General features: G+C 35.8%; 2 protein-coding genes across 4 annotated transcripts in view; one reads left to right on the plus strand and one right to left on the minus strand.

Annotated features, from left to right (window-relative positions):
* Positions 1-249: 249 nt before the first annotated feature.
* si:ch211-117n7.7 (Monoacylglycerol lipase ABHD12-like) lies at positions 250-11,805 on the minus strand. Of its 2 annotated transcripts, none has more exons than XM_052090689.1 (13): positions 11,541-11,805; positions 10,855-10,949; positions 10,650-10,743; positions 5,182-5,301; positions 4,653-4,683; positions 4,491-4,536; positions 4,291-4,420; positions 4,128-4,165; positions 3,716-3,792; positions 2,838-2,920; positions 2,626-2,704; positions 2,368-2,492; positions 250-2,232 (listed from the first exon to the last, which is right to left on the minus strand). In XM_052090689.1, exons 1-13 carry the CDS (start codon positions 11,636-11,638, stop codon positions 2,199-2,201), a joined length of 1,050 nt encoding a protein of 349 aa, XP_051946649.1. In that variant the 5' UTR covers positions 11,639-11,805; the 3' UTR covers positions 250-2,198. The 2 variants fall into 2 exon arrangements, with proteins under 2 accessions (XP_051946649.1, XP_051946650.1); XM_052090690.1 differs by lacking the exons at positions 10,650-10,743; positions 10,855-10,949; positions 11,541-11,805 and adding exons at positions 5,408-5,501; positions 5,616-5,710; positions 6,445-6,597.
* A 2,570-nt stretch (positions 11,806-14,375) lies between these two features.
* LOC127617874 (S1 RNA-binding domain-containing protein 1-like) overlaps positions 14,376-25,036 on the plus strand; it is a 76,028-nt gene continuing 65,367 nt past the window's right edge. The window contains exons 1-9 of one of the 2 annotated variants that reach the window (XM_052090009.1): positions 14,376-14,442; positions 15,122-15,195; positions 16,056-16,336; positions 20,510-20,761; positions 21,046-21,212; positions 21,509-21,626; positions 21,738-21,876; positions 22,611-22,707; positions 22,887-23,049. In XM_052090009.1, coding sequence (XP_051945969.1) covers positions 15,177-15,195; positions 16,056-16,336; positions 20,510-20,761; positions 21,046-21,212; positions 21,509-21,626; positions 21,738-21,876; positions 22,611-22,707; positions 22,887-23,049 — 1,236 coding nt within the window. In that variant the 5' untranslated portion in view covers positions 14,376-14,442; positions 15,122-15,176. Of the gene's footprint in view, positions 14,443-15,121; positions 15,196-16,050; positions 16,337-20,509; positions 20,762-21,045; positions 21,213-21,508; positions 21,627-21,737; positions 21,877-22,610; positions 22,708-22,886; positions 23,050-25,036 lie in introns of both variants that reach the window. The other variant, XM_052090008.1, reaches the window with a different exon arrangement.

Below are 25,036 nucleotides of genomic sequence, written 5' to 3' on the forward strand. Positions count from 1 at the left end.
CATGGGCAATTTGGGCCTATCGTTGGAGAGAGCGTATTGTTACCGTTGAGTAAGGAAACGATCCTTTTGCACCGCTTCGCCACTCAGGGCCACGTCATCTGAGCGCAAACAGAAGCGATGGAAAAGTATGTCGTTCCAGCAGGATGTTACCAACCAGATTTCTTGACTGGTCCTTGCTATGAGTTTGGAATTATGTGTGGAATAAAACGTTACGCCTACTCTGTAAACTATGGAGACAGAAACTTGGAGTGGATTTAATATTTACGTTTATTTAATTAATTAAACACCATTGTTATTCGTCATCAAGCTTCAGTCATCAGAATACATTTAAAAGGGGTTTCAGTTAACATAAACCTGTGAGGCCAATTATAAATCCAGACAGCTGTCAAATTATATAGGTATAAGAAGAGGCAGAATTGTTATTTTGCTGGTGTAAAATGTTTCCTTATAGCATGACATAACACTTGGCAAAAGCAACTTAAACTCATCACAAAAAACAACATGGTTACATGTGTACTTCATACATGAATTGTATTATTTATTGAAATGGGAGAGGTGGCTTTGCATACTGAAGCATTTGTCTTACAAACTAGTCTGCTAGTCTGAGTTGAGAACTAGTCGATGTTCCAAGTCTTTTCTAAGCAATTACAATCTTTTTAGGGCACAACTATGTTGGGTCTGACTGTATGGATTAAATAACTATTGTTTTTTCTCCAAAATATCTGAACTGATGTTGGAACAGACATTGCCAACTCAACATTTACAGCTCTAGCCACATATTTGAGTTTTCTTCAGAGTTTCTCCTCCCCTGCCTATTCACCTCCCTGTGACTTGATTGCCTGCAAATATGTAACAATAAGCAAGCTCTAAATCTCCACCCACCATGTCTGTAACTGCTGTCAAGGTGAGAGGAATGTTAAGGAAGCTCCACACAGGTAAGGCTGTAAGGCCTGATGTAGTCAGACCAGTAGTTCTAATATGGGTAGGCAAGCTGTGTGGTGTTCTGCATCCAGTGCTGGGTAGTAACGGATTGCATGTAATTTTTATTATGTAGTCAGATTACAAAAAAATCAAGTACTTGTAATTAGATAAAATTGCATTCTAAAATATTCATAATTAGATTAAAGTTAATTTTTATGGGGGATGGGGAATGGGGGGAGTTGTAGCCAGTAGCACACACAGACCTGATAGGATACCAGTCATAATGATACTGAAGATGGAGTGGAAATCCAAACATAAATGCAGAACCAGTTGCCTTAGTGCTGTAAAGTTAGTCTTAGTTTCACAGACTGCTTTAGTACTCTGCTTCAAAAATTTACAGTAATGACACTTTTAACAAGTGTCTTTTGACACTTTGTTTTTGTGTGACATTAATTCACAAATATAACTGGTCTGATCTACCAAAATTGTCAGCGTAAGAACCTTCTAGGTGCCCAAGTAAAACATGCAGGAAAAAATAATATCAATTCATTCTCTTTAAGTTTCTTTAATGCATTTAACAACACTGTCAAAATTGTACAAGCTTATCCTACTCAAATGCATGTGACATCAAATAAACAAGAATTAGTTCAGAAGTAATCCAAAAGCAATCAAATTAGATTACTTTTAAATGTAATCAATGAGACTATGCTACTGACTACAATTTTAGTCATGTACTGTAATTTGTAATCAGTACCAGATTACAGATCAGAGGTAATCTACCCAGCACTGACTGCAGCATCTTTTCTCTCACCCTGTTGTACTGGTCAAAGTACCCCCCAGCTTTTGAAAACTTTCTGTGTGGCTCCAGTGCCAAATCTGGAGTGTACCAGCCCTCCCTTTGAAAATCATGAAGATCTTTAGGACACTTGTCCTCAAACGCCCTCTAGTTGAACACAGCAGGTAGAAGTGATGTTCAAGGACTGCGGGCCACATCAAGGAATTGTTCTGTCTCACTTACTGTTTACTTTTTACACATCTGACTTCCAGTAGAACACCAGCTCATGCCACCTTCAGAAGTTATCAGATTGATACTTGACAATGTAGAATTAGTCCTGTACAATTTACTTCAGACACACATTATTTTTGTCCATTTCTCTAGAAGTGCATACTGTAAATTTACAGTTATAATTACAGTTCAGAGAAAGGAGAGCCCTGATTAACAGCTATTTAGCGTGTCATTACTTGGTGTAAACACCTCCCCCTCATGTGTGTCTGTATCATGCCGTCAGACTCAGTGACTGCACAAACTCCCTGTAATGATAAAAGTAGGCATTCATTTTTCAGTTATTTTATTTAAAAGTGATGAATGACCATTGTTGGGCAACATCACTTTTACATAATTGCAAAATTCTTATGTTATAAACTGTTTTCAGAGAGTGATATCACCTTATGATACTTGGCAAATGAGGGTCTTTATAGAGGCCATTATGAAGATATCCAAGCGATCCATTAAATGGTACCAGCTTGACCCGTTCATCAGAATTCTGGGCATTTTTTGCTATGTTGTAAAGCTGAGCAAATAAATTATTTAGCTAATTAAAACATTTCAAATTGTACTTTTTATTCTAAGGTAAAATGAGTCTCAAACACAGTAAATATAATGTCAAACCTCATGTTATATATACAATAAATGTGATGGCAAACCTCTTGAGCCATGTAAAAAGGCACTATATGGTCATCTTCAGCATGGAGAAGCATAAGAGGTGTTCTAATTTTCTTCAAACTATAAAAAAGAAAGAGAAAATAAGTAAGAAAAAATACACTAAACGTTTATTTTAACCATTGGCATTCTATAACAATAACTAGTTTTCCACTTATGTTATTTAAACAATTATGTTTGTTCTGTAGTCACGTACTTGTCATCATTTGGTAAATTCAAAATGTTATCTTTCAATGGATTGAAAAGGTAGTACTGAATGTATGGGAACTTCCAATAAAACTGGAGAAAAAAGAGATGTACAAAATAAGTAGGCAATATCTACAGTACCAGACTATGGTTTGTGTGGTTTGCAAAATATCATTGAACTTCAAATCTTATAAATTCAAACTTAAAGGGATAGTTCACCCAAAAATTAAAACTCTTTTATCATTTACTGTCATGCCATCTCAGATATGTATGACTTTCTTTCTTCAGTAGAACACAAACAGAGATTTTTAGAATATCTCTGCTCTGTTGGTCCTTACATTGCAAGTGAAGGGAGATCAGACCATTGAAGATTCAAAAATAACATAAAGGAAACATAAAAGAAATCCATATGACTCCAGTGTTTAAATCCATATCTTCAGAAGCGATATAATAGGTGTGGGTGAGAAACAGAACAATATTGAAGTCCTTTTTTTTTATTTTTATAAATCTCCATTTTCACTTTCACATCTGAATATGTGAAAAGAATATTAAATATTGTCCTATTTCTCACCCACACCTATTATATCGCTTCTGAAGATCTTTCACTTGTATTGTATGGACCTACAGATCTGATATATTTTTTTAAAAATCTTAGTTTGCATTCTGCTGAAGAAAGAAAGTCATACACATCTGGGATGGCATGAGAGTTACTAAATGATGAGAGAATTTTCCTTTATGGGTGATCAATCCCTTTAAGTTGAGTAGTAAATTAAGTAAAGTTTTACTAGCAAATCGTAATTATAGTGTATTCTTGTGATGTCTGGTGGCTTTCAAAAATATAAAACTTATAAATAATAGAGAGATTTGTCAGATATGGAATGTAATTACCCAGGTAAAAGGGTGTTCAACCGCCACCTGCCCATTTCTGAATGCTCCCTCAAGTATTATTCCATCAAAATATTTTCCTGTCAAGAAACGCACAGTTCCTTTGTAAATACATGTATGCTGCCTCTATGCCTGTGTAAACACAAAGTATTCTGTGGTATATGCGGCTTCTGATGATGCTTCTGTGATGCCGTTGCAATGGAAAGATGGATAAATAGCTGCACAAGTCAAGACAAAATTTTACATTCAACTTCTCTTACAGTATATAAATATTTATAAAATGTGAAGCTTTCTATGCCATCCATGACAACTCAGTAATTTCATTGTTAATGGTCTAAAACGAAAGGTAAAGAGTAAGACAACAATACTGACAATACTACTGCAATTTATTGTGAGCATTGTTTCAAATTCTTACCTTTCTCCTGCAGTTTCACTGCAGTGTTAGTTGCAACACTATTGGGAAAAACAGTTATTTGTATTATAATACATAATATATTAGTTGGACTTTTTATTTTCAATTTTTTTGTACCTATTGTTTCTAATATTTCGAAGGCAATAAGAAAGCAGATTCTACACACCCAGAACCAAGTGAGTGACCCCATACACACACCAGGCTGTTTCCACTACGTGCCTTAACCCAGTTGTACAAGTATATGGTATCAGTAGTCAGACCGAGCTCTGTGGGTTCACTGGTGGAGTCTCCGAAACCTAACACATTTTAATAGGTTTGTTTGAAACAATAACAATTGTGGTACAGAGAAGTAAACTTTTAACCCACCTCTGTAGTCCAAAGCTAGGACATGATATCCAATGGCACTCAAGACCTGTATGGCCAAAAAACATTTAAGTCATTATCACTATTAATGCTTACGTTTATTATTATTATTATTATTATTATTACTATTTAGACCTTGCGATTAAAATAAGTAAGGTTGCTCACATTTGCAATTCCAATTCGATGTGGTGCGGATCTGATAATTGAAGGTATAAAAACATATAAAAAATTAAAAAGCATATCACTTACATTTTTTAATATCTATACAACAACATTTCTTGTATTACCATCAACTAGAAAAATCACAAAGAAAATTGATGTTGCCAAACCAATGGTAGAAAAATAATTTGTTTCCATTTTATGTAAGGTAAACAAATTGATAATATAGCTGTAAGGTTTACAGAACAGTCTGAAATAGTAAACTTGCTGAAGGAATGAATGTTGATCTCAAGCGATATGCTGCTTTTGCCCATCCCAGTTTTTACTAAGTCAAAGTGCACACTGCAATGCAGTGTGAATTATAAAGCACCATTCAGATCATTCAGTAGATCATAGATCTCTTCATCAAACAGAAAGACTATTCTGTGCAATCGGAATATCAGAGGCATAAAACATAATCTTGAGAGAGCAAAAACTATTTTATAAGTGTCTCATATTTTAAGGTTAAAAATAAATGAAAAAGTTAGTCTCTTGCCTGTTTCCCGTATTGCCATGGAGGTAGATGAAAATGGGTGATCCATCTCCCAGAACTTTCTCATACCACTCTTGATCTTTCTCCTGTGCCTCCTTCCATCTGTGTTCAGGTACAGTATACCTGCAAGGATGCATTTGTTTTGTGAAGGGGAAGAAAAAGATAAAAAAAAAAATTTCTTTGTGGTTATTTTATGCTTTTTATGTGTGATAAGTGTCTCATAACTAACCATACGCCTACTCTCACCCCCTCCTCTGGCTTAAGGTAGATATTTATAGTATGATTGAGACCCACATCAGAAGGTCGACTGAGGTCATCAGAAACTGAAGAAATACAAAGATGAACTGATGGAAAATCAATACAATTCTCACTCTTATTCTCAGTGACAACATTCCAATATTGGGGATAAAAGTTATGTAAAATGTTCAAAATCATACCAGGGAAGAGTTGCAGAAGCAGTGGTAATGTCACCAAGAGGATGGAGAAAGCCAGAAATCCCATTTTAGTCCAAGTCCACACCCACCACTGGGATCTTAAGAGAAGGAGAGAAGGTATACAGAAACTGGGTGGAAAGGCAGTTTTCAAGCACAGGTTAAGCCACAAACCTCAATTGAGGTGAAGACCAAGTCAAACATATTGATAAACCAATACAATCTACAAGTTTTTGTAGTCCAGTGCTAGAGTTTCTTCTGTTACAACTGAATAGTTTTCTCACTGTTTGGAAAGTAAAACGTCTTTGTAAAGTAATAAACCTCAACACTCCACTGCATTGCATGAATGAAAACCTTTTAGGTTTCTTTATGATTAGCATTGTCTATACCTGTTCAGACCCCATGAACATGTTTGTTTCAATGTCTTGAAAAGAATTACTAAATAAAAAAAATACTATTCATTGCAATTTTTAGTATTCACCTTATTATGTGACAATGTGAGAATCCTTACACAACGCTCTAATACAACTCTGGAGTCCCAACTAGGCATAATGTTCTTCTAACTTTGATATGTTGTGGAAAATCTAAACCTTTTTTTATATACTTTGCAAATTTATAGAAATCTTGATACTGACTAATTTTAAAGGTTATTTTCTTCTATAACAACATTAGCCCTTTAAACCACTCTGGTAATGAAATTATACATTATTTCTCACAGAAATTGCTTGTTATTGTTGCAGTTAATTATATTTGAGAATGGAGTCATCATATGGTTGAAATACAAAAAAAAGGAAATTGATTTCAAAGATGAGTCAGTACAACAAATGTGACTTACACTGTCTGCCTATTTTCAGTCTTAAATTTAGGACCAGTCCGTTGCAGTCTTCTTGCAGATTTGCTTTCAAATTTATTGATTCTTCTCTTCATTTTGAGAGCAGGGAACACTGTACTTGTTAACTTTACACAACTAGGCAATTTTTAAACAAAGCATGTGACTCATGGTAGCGAAAGGGTGTAAAGGGCAAAGAGCAAGGAGTGCACACTCCTTATGTGCACACTTTGTATCATCATGAGAATGAAATTCTGCTTTTTTCTGCAGATGTAATTTTGGCATGTATTTAATGAAAATACATTGTTATGATTACAATGCTTCATTTATTTATTTATGAAAATATATGAATAAATAAAATGGAGACTAAACAAAGATTTTATTTAATTTGCATGTGTAAACATTTTCACCGGCTTGAAATGCAAACATACTGAAACAGGTGAAACTCTTCAACCAGTGTCACTGGTTTAACTGCTAACTGTTGTAGAATTTAACACTTCCCATTGTTTCAATATTTCATACTGACTATAGGTTACTTCTAACTCGTGTTATGGAGAGAGGCATAGTTAAACTACACGATTAATGTTTGAAACTGAAATCCTGAAGAAAACATGAGATTGTGATATTATTAAAATCAAAGATTTTTCCACTCATAACATCCTTTTCATTTACATCCCTATTTGTGTGAATTATTTATCTTTCACAATGCAAAACCAAACATGGTCAGCAAACTTTACAACTGATATTATTATTGAGGGAAGTCATGAAAATAAAAGGCTTCACTGTGGTTTTGATAGGAATAAACATTAATCATTATGTGTAAGGTAATAAATGTACCTTCTGTAGCCACTATCTGAATTTAGGGTTAGGGTTTGGGTTAGGGTAACCCTAACATTGCAATACTGCAGATATTGTTGACGTTTGTAGGACAGATTGGTTGTTATGTTCCTCATTTGCAAGTCACTTTGGATCAAAGCATCTGCTAAGTGAATAAATGTAAATTAAATGAAATAATAGCTTATCTTGAACATATTACTTCAGACTTTACATTGTTTATAGAAGTGCATACTTTTTAAAACAACTACATCTACAGGGCAAGGAGAGTTCTGAAGCAACAGCAATATCTGTCAATTACTTGGTGTAAATCATCTTCCTCCTGTGTGTCTATTTCATGCCATCAGTGACTCCACAAACTCCCTGGAATGAGAAAAGTAGGTATTCATTTTTTGGCTATTTAATTAAAAAACGACGTCCATAGTTTGGGAATGTTACTTTTAAAAGTAACACATTACACTATTGCATAACTCCTTAAAGTAAAAAACATATTGCCATTTCATCTACTCATGCCCACTTGACTTAATGTGGAAAGGAGAGGTTTTCAATATTATTTGTCAGTAAATACCGTAACACACATGACTTATTTAATTATGTAACCCAAGTACTATGGCATACATTTGCATTAAGTAACGCATTACTTTTTGCATTAGAAAAGTAATCTGATTACAATACCTGTTACTTTTATCGTGTTACCCCAACCCAGTCATTGTATTATGAGTTATGGAAATTCTTTTTAAAATTAGATTTAGTAATGTGCATATGATCTAAACTGTTGTCAGAAAGTGATATCACCTTATGATACTTGGCAAACTAGGATCTTTATAGAGCCCATTATGGAGATATCCAAGCGATCCATTAAATTGTACCAGCTTGACCCGTTCATCAGAATTCTGGGCATTTCTTGCAATGCTGTAAAGCTGAGAAACATAAAATTATTTTAAAATTAAAAACTTTTCTTCCCAGCTAAAATAAGTCTAAAAAATAAAGAAAAGGAGGCAGTCTACAAAAACATTTAAAATCCTGTTTCAGGTAATTCTCTAGGCAGCTCCTTTTATTTTATATTGTGTGCATTATATTAAGACCCTGTACCTCTACTTATGAATTTCAGCATGCAAGTGCCTTTTTGAATTTTTTGTAAAATAATGATCATAAACAAATGTCATGTCAAACCTCTTGAGCCACGTATAGGGGTACTAAATGGTCGTCTTCAGCATGGAGAAACATAATGGGTGTTCTGATTTTCTTTAAACTATCAATAAAGAAAAGAAAAAATGGGATAGAAGCTTAATGAATAAGGCACACATTCTTTCATGACAACACGTCATCCTATTTAACACACCATTGTCATTCTTTTACAATCAAATTTCTACTAATATTGTTGAGTGGATGAATTATTGTGATTGTATTCTGTAGATACATACTTCTCATCAGTTGGGAAGTTTAAAATGTTGTATTTCAATGGATTGAAAAGGTAGTACTGAATGTATGGGAACTTCCAATAAAACTGGAGAAAAAAAGAGAGGTAAAAAATAAGGGCTATATGGGTTGTGATGGCCATTATTATAGATCTTGTCCATGTAAAATATCAATGAACTTTCTAATAAAAAACATATCTATTGACCAGTTGTTTTGCCACCATTTCAAAGATCTGGTATGTTAATTACCCAGGTAAAAGGGTGTTCAAAGGGTACTGCCACCCGCCCAGTACTGAATGCTCCCTCTAGTATTATTCCATCAAAACTTTTTCCTGCAAAGAAATTTAGATTATTGATCAAGACAAACATTCAATTTTCCTTGCAGCCAAGAAATGTGTTTGAGAAATTGAAGCTACCATACAATGACAACTCGGTCATACCAAAGGTAATGTTCTAAAATGAAAGGTAAATAACAAGACAATAACACTGAATTGCCATGAAGGCACATGCAAGCATTCCCACATTGTTTCTGAATCAGTAAAATATTTACCTTCCTCTTGTAGTTTCACTACAGTGTTAGTTGTAACACTGTTGAAAAAGAAACTGTTATATGTAGGCTATAATATATACTTTAATAGATAATGTACATAAAACATAATTTTTTATTTTTATAATCATAAATGTTGTTGTTTCTAATATACAGTATTTGTTCCAAACATAAAAAAGGCAATGAGAAAGCAGATTCTACACACCCAGAACCAAGTGAGTGACCCCATACACACACCAGGCTGTTTCCACTACGTGCCTTAACCCAGTTGTACAAGTATATGGTATCAGTAGTCAGACCGATGCTCTGTGGGTTCACTGGTGGAGTCTCCGAAACCTAACACATTTGAATAGGTTTGTGTGAAACATTGAAGATATCCCTTATTGTTTACACATTTTAACCCACCTCTGTAGTCCAAAACTAGAACATGATATCCTGCAGCACTCAAGATCTGTAGGGGCAGGAAACATTTTCAATTATTATCATCATGATTAAGTTTTAGTCTTTAGACTGTGTAATGAAATAAGTGAAATTGCTCACATTTGCAACTCCTATTCGGTGTGGAGGTGAGGATCTGTTTATTAGAATTATAAAAACAAGTAGTCATCCAGTATCAATTCAAAAGCAAATCACTTTCTTGCAGATGCATATATTTTCCCATAAATACAAAATGTTCCCCATTAACAAATTGTATCACTCTTTATTTTACCTTTTTCATAGTATAATGAGAACAGATTTTAAAGCATGCGTTACTATCAAGCAAGAAAAATCAAAGAAAAAATAAGTGTTGTATTAGCCAAAATCAACATGTGGTACAGAAATAAGTTGTTGTATCTTATTTACAGAATACAAATTGATAATAGCAGGAGCTTTAGTGTTTACAGTTATACAATTCCATTAGATTGTGATATAGTATTGAGAAAGCGAATCCGCAAAATGAGTGAAAGTTAATCTCAAGCGATATGCTGCATTTGCCAATCCCAGTTTACTAAGGTAAAGTTCAATGCAGTGTGAGTACAAAGCACAAGTCTGATCACTGATCTCTTCAATAAAACAGAAAGACTATGCAAACTTCGAACATAACATTAAATCTTTAAAGAATACCATTTTTAATTCTGATTAAAAGTGGTCTCATATTTTAAGGGTAATATAATTTTTTATTTTTTTTGCCTGTTTCCCGTATTGCCATGGAGGTAGATGAAAATGGGCGATCCATCCCCCAGAGCTTTCTCATACCACTCAATATCTTTCCCCTGTGACTCCTTCCATCTGTGTTCAGGTACAGTATACCTGCAAGGATTTGTGCAAAGGGAATGAAAAATAATATATTAAAACCTGAACATCTATGATCTCCGTGACTATTTTATTATTTTTTGTGTATATGTGTGATATGTAGGTGTCTCATAACTGACCATACGCCCACTCTCACCCCCTCCTCAGAATTGAGGTAGATATTTATAGTATGATTGAGACCGAAGTCTGAAGGTCGACTGAGGTCATCAGAAACTGAAGAAATACCCGAATTAATTCATATAAAATCAGTAAACTTTATAGATGCGTAACTCTCATTCTCAATGACATCACACTATTACATATGTGGAAAAAGTGGTATAATACCAGTGAAGAGTTGCTGGAGATATAGTATTGTTACAGAGAGGACACAAAGAGAAAGAAGTCCCACTTTAGTCCAAGTCCACACCCACCACTGAGATCTTAAGAGAAGGAGGGCAGGTAGACAGAAACAGAGTGTAAGTGAAGTCTTAATTTTCCCTAACCTCAATTAAAAATTAACTGAAGTGAAGGCAAAGTCAAAAAGTACAATCTTCTGTACAAGTAGGACCAGTCCAATTTCAGTTAAAGTTCATTCACTTACAACTCTTCTTGTTGTTTGGAAGACTAAAGGTGTTCAGTTGTAATGGAATTAAATCTATTCTACACACTATTAAACTATTATTAAACTATTATTATTATATAAACTATTAAACAATCTATTTAATCTTCAATTAATTGCACGAATGAAAACCTTATTAGTTTTATTGTCCCAAAAACAACACTTTTCCTATAATTCCTATAATTTTAAACACTGTACACTTTTCTCCTCTTTTACCACAATTTCACGCTATCAAAAGCACTCTGGAAATTGATTTTATACATTATTGATGTTACATTGTAATTGCATTGTTACTATATTAATTTTTGCCGCTAGTTCAGTTTGAAAATAGAGCTGTCATAAATTTCTGTCAGAGGAAGGAGAGAAATGTAATTTCTTTCAAAGATAAGTCAGTACAACTTGTGTGACTTACCTTCCCTGCATGCCAACATCCTTAGGTCTTTTAACAGTCTGCTGCAATCTTCTTCCAGATGTAATCTTCTGATCAGATTGATCGATTCTTCTCTTCATTTTGCGCACTTTCTAACTATAAACTTCGCAGCAATAATTCAACAAACACTGCTAATCACGGAAGGAGGCGGGTGTAAAAAGCCAGTACTGGTCGTTATGCGCTCACTTTTGGAATGTATTTGTTTTGTTTGTTTTTTGCCTGTGGTTCCAGATGGTGATATTTCAGCCCTATTCAAACTCTGACATGCATACATGTACTGGACTGGTAAAGTTAGTTTCTAGTTGTCTGTTTGATACTCTGAATCCTTTTTTCCCTTTACCTTCTTAGATTTTTATTTTTGAGCTCTGCCTGCTATCTAAGAGTTTGTAATATACCTAATGTTTTTTTTGTTTTTTTTCACCAAACTTGCCAGGATTAGTCTATAGTCTGCCTCATAAAGGGGTCATGGCATGAGGAATTACATTTTCCATGATGTTTTAACATTTAAGATGTCATTGTACAATAAAAACATACTGTAAGTTTCAGAACCCAAAGCTTCCTTCTCACAGCAAGAAGAGCATTTGTTGAAACCAAGCTGTCAAAACAATTTGTTCTCTACTTCCCGCACATTGTGATGTCACACTGTTATAGACGTTGCCACCTGAACCGTAAAATACGGGATTGTCCCAGGATTTGTCCCATAATTAAGCTGGTCAGATGGCGTCATGGTGAAATCCTTCCAGATCGCTAATTTAACATTGATATAAGTTGGAAAATGTGCCTATGGTGGGTTAAGGACTGTCCAAAAAGTCCACAAATAATGCTAAAACTGTGGATTTTTTTCCTATATACATTTTCAATAAGATCAAACCATGTAAGAATACAATCACTGAGTCATAAAGACAAGTACAGGTGAAGGAAGAAAAAAATATATGTATAAACCAACCAAAATATATACATAAATAAGATAAAGAAGACAAATAATGAAAAAGATAAAAATATTTTTAACATATAAAAGATGTGTTTTATTTTATTAAGTCAGGGGTCAAGGAAGTTCTAATTTCAGCATACAAGAAAGGGTATACAATTTGTATTAATAGCTCATTTGAACTCTTAGTGCATTTATTGCTAAAACTGTGGAGGATGTGGTTAGAAGCCAGGTGGTCAGTCCATCACAGGGCTAATACACACATGCAGTACATACACATTCACACTCACACTATTATACATCTATGGGCAATTCAGAGTTTCCAATTTACTTGACCCGCTTTTGGACTGTGGGGGAAACTGAACTAAGGCTGTGTAAACATTATGCACTTCAACATCGTCAGTTTCATTAGAATGTCTGAAGTGAATTGGATTAATCTGTTCCCGTTATATTTACAATGTTTTTTTTATTGTCTTGCTAATATAATATTCTAATTAGGTTGTCATACAAAAACCTCCAAGCAACATTCTGGTAATGTTAGATAATGGTTGTTTTAAAAAAATAAAAAATGACCATTAGATAACGTTCTGTATAAGTTCTTATTAGGATGGCATACAAAAACCTCCATGCAACATTCTGGAAAAGTTAGTTTATGGTTATAAAATCATGAATCCTAAATTATGCTGGAGCTGCTGCCCCCACGACCCGACTTCGGATAAGTGGCTGAAGATGGATGGATGGATGGAAAAATAACCATTAGATAACGTTTTGTATCTTATAAGTTCTTATTAGGTTTTTGCACAAAGACCTTAATGCAGTGTTCTGGGAAAGTAGGTTTATGGTTATAAACCTAAAACCAACCATTAGGTAACATTCTATTTAAGTTCTTATAAGGTTGTCATACAAAAACCTCCATGCAACATTCTGGAAATGTTAGTAAATGGTTATTTAAAAAACTAAAAATAACCATTAGAAAACATTCTGTATTAGGTTGTCATTCAAAAATAAAACATTTCATAACCTTTCTTACATAAAGACTCACATTTAGTTTTTCATCTTTTTTTTTTTTTTTTTGGTTTCACAGGTACATGGCTATCATTCGTCCCATGAAGCCCCAGATGAAGTTTCAGACAGCGTATTGTCATATTTTTGCCGTTTGGATAATCCCGATCCTCATCTCCGTGCCTTCATAAGACTACAGTAAACATTTTTTCATGACCCCTTTTGCCCCAGATAAAATCTGTTTTTTGCTGACCAGTTTTCAGGTTTTGCATGGTGGGGGTGTCCAATTATTTTAACAAATCATAAGCACTCACATGAGATGAAGACTCCAGTCAGTAATATCAGTAACCTTATAAAAGCTGTTTTATTCTACACAGTGTGGGTCCCCTCATGGGGGTAGCCATGTTGAGATCACATGGCCAGCTGAATACTAGCCTAATTACTTAATCTCAGTAACCACCCTGTTATTTGATACTCATTGTGGATTAAAGAAATCATGGCTGACTGTCAATAGTGAATTTCTGCAATGGCATCGGTAACTGAAAACTATGGAAACTATATCCACACCTCTTTGTGACCATTATTTTACTGAAAAAAGTTTAAACATACATTGTATTGTTTGGCTGCAGTGCACAAATGAATAGTTTTCTAAAAATAGTTGATTCAGATAAATTAAAGCATAATATATAATAAACAAGTGTATCGTAATTCTTCGAAATTAAACGATAAATACAATACGAAATTTTATCTTGTGATAATCTAAAATTGAAAATAACATTTATTAGAATCTCATTGTTTAAGTTATTTGTTGATGAAGCCTTATTTTGAAGAAAAATACAGACGGACATTTATTTGAGATCGTCTGTGGTACGTCACTTCCGGCTTGTGACGTCGCTGAGGAAACAAATCTTGGTTCAGTCGTGTCGTGTGGGTAATATCTGTCAAAAGAACATCGTAAGATTTTTTTTTATTGGTTTTAACACTTCTGTCATCGTTTTTTGAGGCTGAACACCCCTGATTTCATCGCCATTCATTTGTAGAGCATCAGACAAATTACACGTACACGCTCACTCGCGCGCTAAATTCAAAATGTGTTTCAAGAGATTACAGATATACAGATTTCTTTATTTCCCCCATAATATATTATCGCTAGACTTATCAGTGTTAAACACGCTTTAGCATTGTGCTGAGTATTGGGCAGCAAGCTGTATGTAGACAGGACAGCTATCGCTGTTATGTTATGATAGAAGAAAGCTGAAGAGAGGTGACGAAATATTGATTATACTCTCATACAAGATTTTCCTCCGGCGGGAATTGATTGGAACATTGATTTAATAACATTATTTGGTAGAAGAGAGATTCAGCTCCAGTCCTTTTGTGTGATTTAAGGTGAAAAACATCTTCAAAACAAGTTCACATCTAATATAATTTACCATCAGAATATACAACAGTTGTTATATGTCTGATGCCACACTTTCAACTTATACGTGATTGTTGAAGGACAGATGTATTGGTTGCATGGCTTCTCATAAACGTTTAGACAATGCTGTAACATTCCATCTCATTCTTTATAATTTACGAGGACAATGGCATTTCCACAAATAGCTTATGTGTTTAAGTTGTTATTCTCCAGACAAAGATGCTTCGAAGAACAAGAACAGCAAAGATGTATAAAGAGCCAACAACGGATGATGAATCCGATGACATGTGAGTTTTTAATTTTACTTTGCACAATCCAACAGCAGCACTTTTTATTATTCAGTTTCAAGTGTAAGACTTTCGTAAATGTGAACTCTAAAGTAATATTCTTGTGAAAAATAGAAATGGCTATTTCTGGCAAATTTCTATTTCTGGAACCATGTTAACAGTATTGAAAACATCTGAACTCATAGATGAATTTGACTGGTGTCCTATTGCTCTTTAACCACACATTACACCCAGCTCAAAGATGCAATATAAAGGGGAGGTGAAAAGGATGTGTATGATACAAAATATTTATTAACAGTATAGCCAACACCCCCCCACCTCCCAATAAAAATAAATAAAAAAAATGACATTAGTATGTGTCAGTCAGCAAATCCATGAATGTGGTGTTGCACAATTTAATGTAGGGATCCACAACATTGAAACGAAACCAAATAAACACATCTGAAGTTAGGAGCTGGCGGTCTCCCTAAAGCAGCGGCTTCGAATCTGTAGTGTTTAAATTGGCTCTGCAAGAATGCTCTCTAATCAAATCACAACACCTATCAAAAAAAAATTTAATAAAAAAAAAGGCATTCTCTGAAATATGCATTTCCACTCCATAATGTTTGCATTTGGGTCATATCTATTCAGCTATAATTGATCAAGAACACATACATCTTTAACTGTATACAAGTTTTCTTGCAGAATAAAGGATTGGTGGTAGTGGATTCTGCTATACTTAAACTCAAAAACAGGATTTTTCCGTTTTTCCTTCTCTTAGACAAAACTATGTTATTAAGTGATTTGTAAATAAAGGGCCTTCTACTACTTTTATTCAACTATGCTTGATGAAATTAAAGTGGGACTTTATTACAGGACAGGCAATCAAAAAGATGACCGTGCAGAGCCAGAGGAATGGTTACCAAATTTGAATCAAGACAAAACGAAAGGAAGACGCCAGAAGGGAAAAGATGCGATGGCTGAAAAGAAACCAGTCACCAAGAGGGTGGCCAAACCTAAAGAGCCAAAACCTAAAGCTGAGAGGAAGCCAAGAGCTGTACGGGTTCCTAAAGGGAAGAAGCAGCCTAATACAGAGCAACAAATTGAGGTTGCAAGTATAATGAACCCTGACTCACAGCAGCATGTGACAGTTAAAGAGGAGGTAAGTCATCATTAATGCTTTTGCTATGGACAAGTCTAACTACAATTCATCACACTTACTCAACAGCTATATGGTATTTGGTTTTTAATTGAAGTCAGGAGCAAGTTGACCAAATATTCTATAAATGAAAACAAAGCTGTTAGGTATAGAAGTTCAGTCGACTCAATGGGTTAATAAAATGACTTAAAGGGATTGTTTACCTAAAATGAAAATTCTTTCATTATTTACTCACCCTCATGCTATCCCAGGTGTGTATGACTTTCTTTCTCCATCAGAACACATTTGAAAAAAAAATGAAGAAGAACAAAAATATTTAGTAAGTCTTTAAAATGGGTTTCTCTTTTGAAGTTCCAAAAATCACAGACAGTCAGCATAAATGTCATCCATATGACACCAGCTGTTAAATTAATGTCTTCTAAAGCGTCACAATCGCTTTGGGTGCGAAAAAGATAAATGTTTGAGTACTTTTTTTTTACTCTAAGTCATGCTTCCAGTTGGCATTTAAACATGCGAGAACTGACGCAAGTGCGTCACAGCCGGAAGAGCAGCGCTGTTTACAAGTGAGGAGGAGGAATGCTGTACAGTAGCTCGGTTGGTTTTGGTTTAGATCTGTATTATCTGTTTCTTTACTTCCAGTGGTACATTTGTGTGCTTATCCTGGATGTATCAACTGACTGGAGAACGTGAGATTACATCTGTATCATTGCAATGCGAATACATCACACTAGAGACCGCTTGGATGCCACCCTCTCGTGAAGCTTACCCTCACGTTGGATTATAGTTAAAAAATGTCTTATCAATGACGTTTATGCTGACTGTCTGTGATTTTTGGAGCTTCAAAAGAGAAATCTCCATTCATTTGAAAGACCTACTGAGCTAAGATGTTTTTATATTTTTCTTCAAATGTGTTCTGGTGAAGAATGTAAGGCATACACATCTGGGATATCATGAGGGTGAGTAAATAATGAGAGAATTTTCATATTGGTGAACTATTCCTTTAAGTTCCTGGGTCACATCTGATTTTCTAACCTTTGTGGCTATCGACCACTCTGCACTTATATATCAATATCAGCATTGGCTGATTAAAAAAACACTTATTGGTCAACTACTACTGATAACTGGACGGTTGCTGGTCTGATACGTGAGCCATCAACATTGTGCCCTTTATCTTGGCACGAGAGGATTGTTCATATGTAAGTGTATTGTTGGTCGCTTGTTATTTAAGCATTTGACTAAATGACTACCTAATAAAAATGGCATCTACAGGTGAAACTCGAAAAATTAGAATATCGTGCAAAAGTTCATTAATTTCAGTAATTCAACTTAAAAGGTGAAACTAATATATTATATAGACTCATTACAAGCAAAGTAAGATATTTCCAGCCTTTATTTGATATAATTTTGATGATTATGGCTTACAGCTTATGAAAACCCCAAATTCAGAATCTCAGAAAATTAGAATATTGCATGAAATCAATAAAAAAAGGATTTTAAATACAGAAATGTCAGCCCTCTGAAAAGTATAATCATGCATATGTACTCAGTACTTGGTTTGGGCCCCTTTTGTATTAATTACTGCCTCAATGCGGCGTGGCATGGATGCTATCAGCCTGTGGCACTGCTGAGGTGTTATGGAAGACCAAGATGCTTCAATAGCGGCCTTCAGCTCTTCTGCATTGTTTGGTCTCATGTCTCTCATCTTTCTCTTAGCAATGCCCCATAGATTCTCTATGGGGTTCAGGTCAGGCGAGTTTGCTGGCCAATCAAGCACAGTAATACCATGGTCATTGAACCAGGTTTTGGTACTTTTGGCAGTGTGGGCAGGTGCCAAATTCTGCTGGAAAATGAAGTCAGCATCTCCATAAAGCTTGTCTGCTGAAGGAAGCATGAAGTGCTCTAAAATGTCCCGGTAGACGGCTGTGTTGACTCTGGACTTAATAAAGCACAGTGGACCAACACCAGCCGATGACATGGCTAACCAAACCAACACAGACTGTGGAAACTTCACACTGGACTTCAAGCATCTTGGATTGTGTGCCTCTCCAGTCTTCCTCCAGACTCTGGGACCTTGGTTTCCAAATGAGATGCAAAATTTGCTCTCATCAGAAAAGAGGACTTTGGACCACTGAGCAACAGACCAGTTCTTTTTTTCTTTAGCCCAGGTAAGACGATTCTGACGTTGTTTGTTGTTCAGGAGCGGCTTGACAAGAGGAATACGACATTTGAAGCCTCAGTCCACTCCTTGTGAAGCTCCCCACACATTTGAATGGCCTTTTCCTGACAATCCTCTCCAGGCTACGGTCATCCCTGCTGCTTGTGCACCTTTTTCTTCCACACTTTTCCCTTCCACTTAACTTTCTATTAATGTGCTTTGATACAGCACTTTGAGAACATCCAACTTCTTTTGCAATTACCTTTTGAGGCTTTCCCTCCTTGTGGAGGGTGTCAATGATGGTTTTCTGCACAACTGTCAGGTCAGCAGTCTTCCCCATGATTGTGAATTCAACTGAACCAGACTGAGAGACCATTTAAAGGCTCAGGAACCCTTTGCAGGTGTTTGGATTAATTAGCTGATTAGAGTGTGACACTTTGAGCCTACAATACTGAACCTTTTCACAATATTCTAATTTTCTGAGATTCTGAATTTGGGGTTTTCATAAGCTGTAAGCCATAATCATAAAAATGATATCAAATAAAGGCTTGAAATATCTTACTTTGCTTGTAATGAGTCTATATAATATATTAGTTTCACCTTTTAAGTTGAATTACTGAAATTAATGAACTTTTGCACGATATTCTAATTTTTCGAGTTTCACCTGTACCTTCATTGAGGTCTATTAAAGTGGTCATGAAATGCCTTTTCTATTATTTTAATATGTTCCTTGAGGTTCACTTGTGATATTAGTACATTTTGCACCAAAATGTCATACTTTGTATTTGTAAAACCTTTTCAACCCTCATTCTGACCCTCTGTCAGAAACACTTGGTTTTGTTGCTACTTCTCCTTTAAGACCTGACAGTAAACGACAACTGTTATGATTGGCTGTCTGCTCTTGACTGACATGCTCTCCTTTGGTGTGTGCGACTCTTCACTGATCGGCGAGATTTGCCGGTTGCATTCGGGGAAGGAGTTAAAAAGAGAGCCGTCACACTTCGCTCTTCCCGTCGCGTGCAGAACCTACATCAGTCACTGCAGATCATGCAATGTTTGTTTTCTTTATTGCAGATGAAGTGGAATTCCGATGCTTGACTTTTACATATAACAACCAGAAAAATTATTCATTTGAAAAGGTTATGTGCTGCTAAATACTGGTCCTGCTGGTGTACAGAGGAGAAAGTCCAATAAAAAATAATTAAGCAGTCAGTATTTTTTATAATTTTGAATGATAATTTTATATAAAATGATATAAATATGTACTGTATTTACGTACTGTTATAAAAACACGGATTTGTGAGAGTTTTCGCCGAAGAGGAGTTAGAATAAACACCATGGTAATGGCATACTACCATACTATTATTTCTGCCATGGACTGACATAGCAGAAGCAGTAAGAGTAGTATGTGAAGTATTCAATTTCGAATGCAGCCCATTAAACTCACATTGTAAGCATGGCCAATTGTGAATAAACTGTGTCGTCATCAGAGCTTGTCATCCAGCTTCTCTGGAGATGGCTGCTCTCGAAACGCTCTCACTGTACTTTGATGACATACGTCACGGTGATGTGGTGGTGGTGGTGCTGTCTCAAGTCGGTCAAAATTTCATAGACATGCACTGCTTCATGTTCGGTGCCAATCGGTTTGCGCAGCACTGCATGAAGTCCAAAACACCTCTTGCCATCTCACCGTTCACGCTACTGGGCGGGGCGATGTAGGTCATAATATAAAGTAGGTGTTGTTGTGGAGGTGGTCAGATACAAATGTCCACACCAGTGGAGGAAGTAGAGGATGAGCTGTTTTGGCAGCTTGGTTTTAACTCTTGGCTCTTTTTAGAGTGAGTTTGAAGTTCTGAAACTTACAGTAAGTTTTAATAGTACAATGACCTCTTGTCAAAAGATCAAGGAAAATTTGATTTCTGATGTCATGACCCTTTTAACTGCAGGTCAGAAATTCAATGAAATTAAAATGTATTTATACTAAAATCACTTACTGCATTCCAACTTGTTGCTTGTTTTAGAGGTTATCCATCAACTTGAGCAGAGAGTTCAGTAATAACGCAGCTATCCTAGGAGATATGCCAGATGAAGGTCCATCATCCAGCCAACATCTTTCCAAAGTAAAAAAAGAGGAGCCAGAGAACAGCTTCACATTCGAGGAACCTGCTAAGAAGAAGCAGAGGACCACAAATGCCCCTCAGGGAAGGCCGATTAAATTAAAATCGGGAAATCCCTGTGTGGAGGAAATGCAGATGAATTGGAATCCCATTCAGGTGGTTTATTACTTGAGAATGATCTTAACAACATTTCTTGAAGTCTTAATTCAGCTTTATCTTAACTTGTGAACCACAGTCTTTATGAAAAATGTTCATGAGCACAATATAAAAAATGATAACATGACCCCTTTAAAATAAGATAAAAGATCCATATAAATATTCTAATGGTAAAGAAAAATTCTCAAGTTAGAGCAGTTACTTTGCAATATCTTGTGCCACTTTCTTTGAAATTTGTAGCAATAATGTGGCATGATAGTAGCTATGCATTATCCCATGTTTAGGTTCTTGCTGTGAAGACGGGTGTGGAGCAGTGGGTATGTGAGAACATTGCACAGCTCTTTCAGGAGGAGAACACTATTCCCTTCATTGTGCGCTATAGAAAGGAGATGATCAACCATATGGATGCAGATGCTGTTCGAGATGTGCAGCTCACTCTGGAAGAGCTACGGTAAGACAGGACAAAACGTTCAGTTTGTAATTACCTTCAGTTCCTTTGTTAGGTTGCTGAAACCAAGTGTGACCTGAAGATGGCATAGATTTTAAAGACCCCCCATAATAGGTGTTAATTGTTCCTGTAATTAGATCTAGTTAATTCAGATAAATGCAACATTTTCTGTACTTCAGTTGACTGTTAAATCAACACTAGCATTGCATTTTTTTCTAATGAGAAAGCAGGATGAAAAGAAAACCAAATCCACACTGAAATAAAAGAAATTAACAGAGTGAATAATATGCGTGTCTTAGGTCAGTGGCAAAGAAGAGCAGGTCTGTTGCTCAAACGCTAAAGAAGGAGGGAGTTCTTACTTTAGAGCTGGAAATGGCTCTGAAGAACTGCACATCAGCTGATGAAATAGACCATGTGGTGAGAACAGATCATGCTTCTCCGCTTGCTTATTACTGTAAAACTGTGACTATTTGGTGAGTTTCTGACTGGGTGATCTAATAATGGTTTGCACTATTGTGTTGTCTTCAGTATGCACCTTATAAAAAGGGCAGTAAGTTGTCCAAGGCCCGGCGTGCTAAGGAGCTAGGGCTGGAACCTGTTGTACAGGCTCTGCTTCAGGCCCCACAGTCACTGGACCTGCAGTCCAGAATCCAGCCCAACACAAAGGGTATTACACAAATCACTACATGCATTGATAATAGGTTAATTTAATTGTACCTGTAGCAACCAGCCTGTTAAAATATAAATGCTGGAACTCAAACACAAGTTGTCACAACTCAATGTTCAACTCAAAGTGTCATACGGTTAGAATGTACATTTAATAATAGTTTTTTAAACTGTGGTTATGGTCACAACATTATTATCTGTGAACAGCTTAGTTTTATCTTTTGTTTTCATACTATTTTTATTTTCTTTATTTGCCATTGCCATTATGTCTTCTAAAAATAGAGTGATGAAAGACATTTGGTCAATAGAGGGCAGCAAATTACTTCAGTATTTTTTGTATTGGCGTGCGCTGAGACATATGGGCATTAAACACCATTTGTCACTCTTGTATGTCAGCAGTTTGACTTAAAATACTCATCTCCTAAATATTTTAAATACATATTTTCTAATGGATTTTAAATCAATGTTGTAATCTCTCAATCTATCTATTTAAAACAAAAACCTTATGTAGGCTCTTCACCACTATTCATTTAATTGCAATTTACCCTGGTTTTCACCATGGAAAAGCCATGCAAGCTAGTATGGCATTAAATCATGAACAGTTTAATCTATAAGTGCAAATTACAAAAATGTTCATAGGAAGAAGTGCTATTCTAATAAGTTAAGGCGAGGCTGTGATTACTTAATGTTATTGTAAATTACATATGTTCCGTTTTGCTCCCTTTATTTTGAAAGGGTTGTCGACCCTGGAAGAGGTGGCCACAGGTGTGCAGGAGATTCTGGCAGATATGATTGCTAAGGACAAAGAGACTCTCACCTATGTCCAAGCACAGTGAGCCACCAATTATTTTAGCAACCTCTCAATTCTTTACTACTCACCAATACATCTTAATTATCATCTTTTTATCTGGCTTTCTTGTCATTATATACATGCATCACCCTGTACATCTAACCTGTCAGTCACAATGTGTGTGTGTGTGTTTTTAACTCTACATGTGTATGTTCTCTAAGGTGTGACAGGGCTGCAGTGACCATTCACTCGTCAGTGTCTAAAACAGCCCTTAAAGAACAGCAACAGGAGCAAGGCAATCAGAAGAGTAAACCAAAGGACATTGCCAAGTTCAGCCTGTACACTGACTTCACCTGTGACATCCAGCGTATTCAGCACCATCAGGTATGTTCACCTGCATATCTTGGGTCTTGGCTTCTTTCTGCAGTCAGGACTCTTGCAGATCACTAGCCATTTCTTTTTTCTTTTTTTATACAGTGGTTGCAAAATAATGCAGCATTACAAATGCCTTTTCAGCAATTATGTCTTTCCACTATAAGATGTTTAAACTGCTATGTTCTGCATGATTCTTTGGAAATCATTTGAAAATATCAGATATGATGACAACATTTATGGATGTTAAAATTTATGGCAGTTATTATGATTTTCATCAAACTTTGTCTTGGGTCATTTTTTTTGGCCTTAGTGCCACTTTTTAAGTAGGGGCACTTTTGACTACTTTAAATCTAATGCCCTGGACTAAATATCCAGGAGTGGATTTTTGAGTGTTAATTTTTTATGTTGAATGTGGTGGTAAGGACAATTTTCACTTTTTGGGAAAAAGTGGATAAGCCTTGGACTTGCTGACACAAGTTTTCTAGAACACAGTTAACTTAAAGATCAGTTGTTTCTGAATAAAAATGATTGAATAATGACCAGATTCGTAATGACACCTAATAAAGCTACTGTCAGATCAAATATAAAAACCTCAAAATTAATTTGTTTTCTTGCATTCATAGTGTCACTCCTCTGTACCGGCAGAGATGTGCCCCGGATCACTTCTCATTTACATGAGAACCAAATATAAAAAAAACTCTTACATGCTTGCCATGATGGTAATAACAGTAGTTTTAGTAACCGCAATTTTTTGTAATTTAAAATTATAAAGTGTACACGTGAGTGTAATTTTCATAAATGTAGCTATTTTCTTGAAAAGGTTATGATATTAAAAACTAAAATTATTATATTTATATAAATATATATTAAAGTATTTATTCTTTAAAATCATCCTTGGAAAAAGTTACCCTACTTGAAGTATCAGTCTCATATGATATTGTAGAGAGGACAGAAAATAATAAGGAGATAAGGGGGAATCACAGAATAATGAGCCAGATTCAAACTCTCATTGCCCGCATGAGCACTAGGGTTCAATATGTAGGACCATGTGTGTTTACTTCTAGGACTGGTTTCTAACTAATTCAGGATTTTCTAAGGTGTTAAGGCCCAGGTATACGTGGTTTTTGCGATTCCTTTGTGATAGTCTTTTAGTACAGTCAAGTAAATTGTTAAGATCTAGCTGCAGTGCATGCACGAAGTACAAGTGTCTCCGTGCGAGAGGAGAGGGTTTATCGGCCGGTAGAAATTATAAACTCTCTCGCTCTGTTTTTCACACGACTCATATAAGTGGCTCTGACCTCACAGGGAAATGCCTGTTTCAGAGTTTGTGCTTATTTCACAGCCCGCTTCCTTATTATTTGAACTTTAAAAATGGATGCATTAAACATAATGCTGAGCTGTTTCATTTTTAGACACTATGACAGGCAAGTTTTGCTCAAGCGGAATGCCAGATCCGGCTTTGCTTTATTTCACGATGACACGGCTTGTGTATTTACTTAACAGGTATTTTTGCATTATTATTTGACAATCTACATCACCTTAATCTGTAAGCTGACAACACAAAATGTTTTTATTGTCGACTAATTCTTTCAGCCTTAGGGGTCTGAATACTCTCTGAATGATCTGTAATTCACCAGTCCACACACAACAACAGCATTCTACCATATACACAAGTCCTCGTGCCACTCTTCAAAGCTCTTCTGTCAGTGGTGTTTAACTGTATGTCTTTGTGTCAATGGAGTCCCCTTCCCCCTCTCTCACTCCACGGTACCCGGTTACTCAGAGTTGGTTGTGGGCCACATGTCACAGTGACTCTGTCATACTTTTCTCCCTCTATTTGTTTCTCTCACCCCTTCCCCTGTCCTCCAGTCATTCCCAATCTCCCCCTCTTAACATATGTGACACGTCCCCATCCACGTGCCTCTGGATTAAAGGCTAGGATTGACAGACACTGCTTGATGATGACAGCCGCTCATGGGCTCTATGAGAAGTGGGG

The sequence above is a fragment of the Xyrauchen texanus genome, chromosome 24, assembly GCF_025860055.1.
Source record: "Xyrauchen texanus isolate HMW12.3.18 chromosome 24, RBS_HiC_50CHRs, whole genome shotgun sequence".
NCBI lineage: Eukaryota > Metazoa > Chordata > Actinopteri > Cypriniformes > Catostomidae > Xyrauchen > Xyrauchen texanus.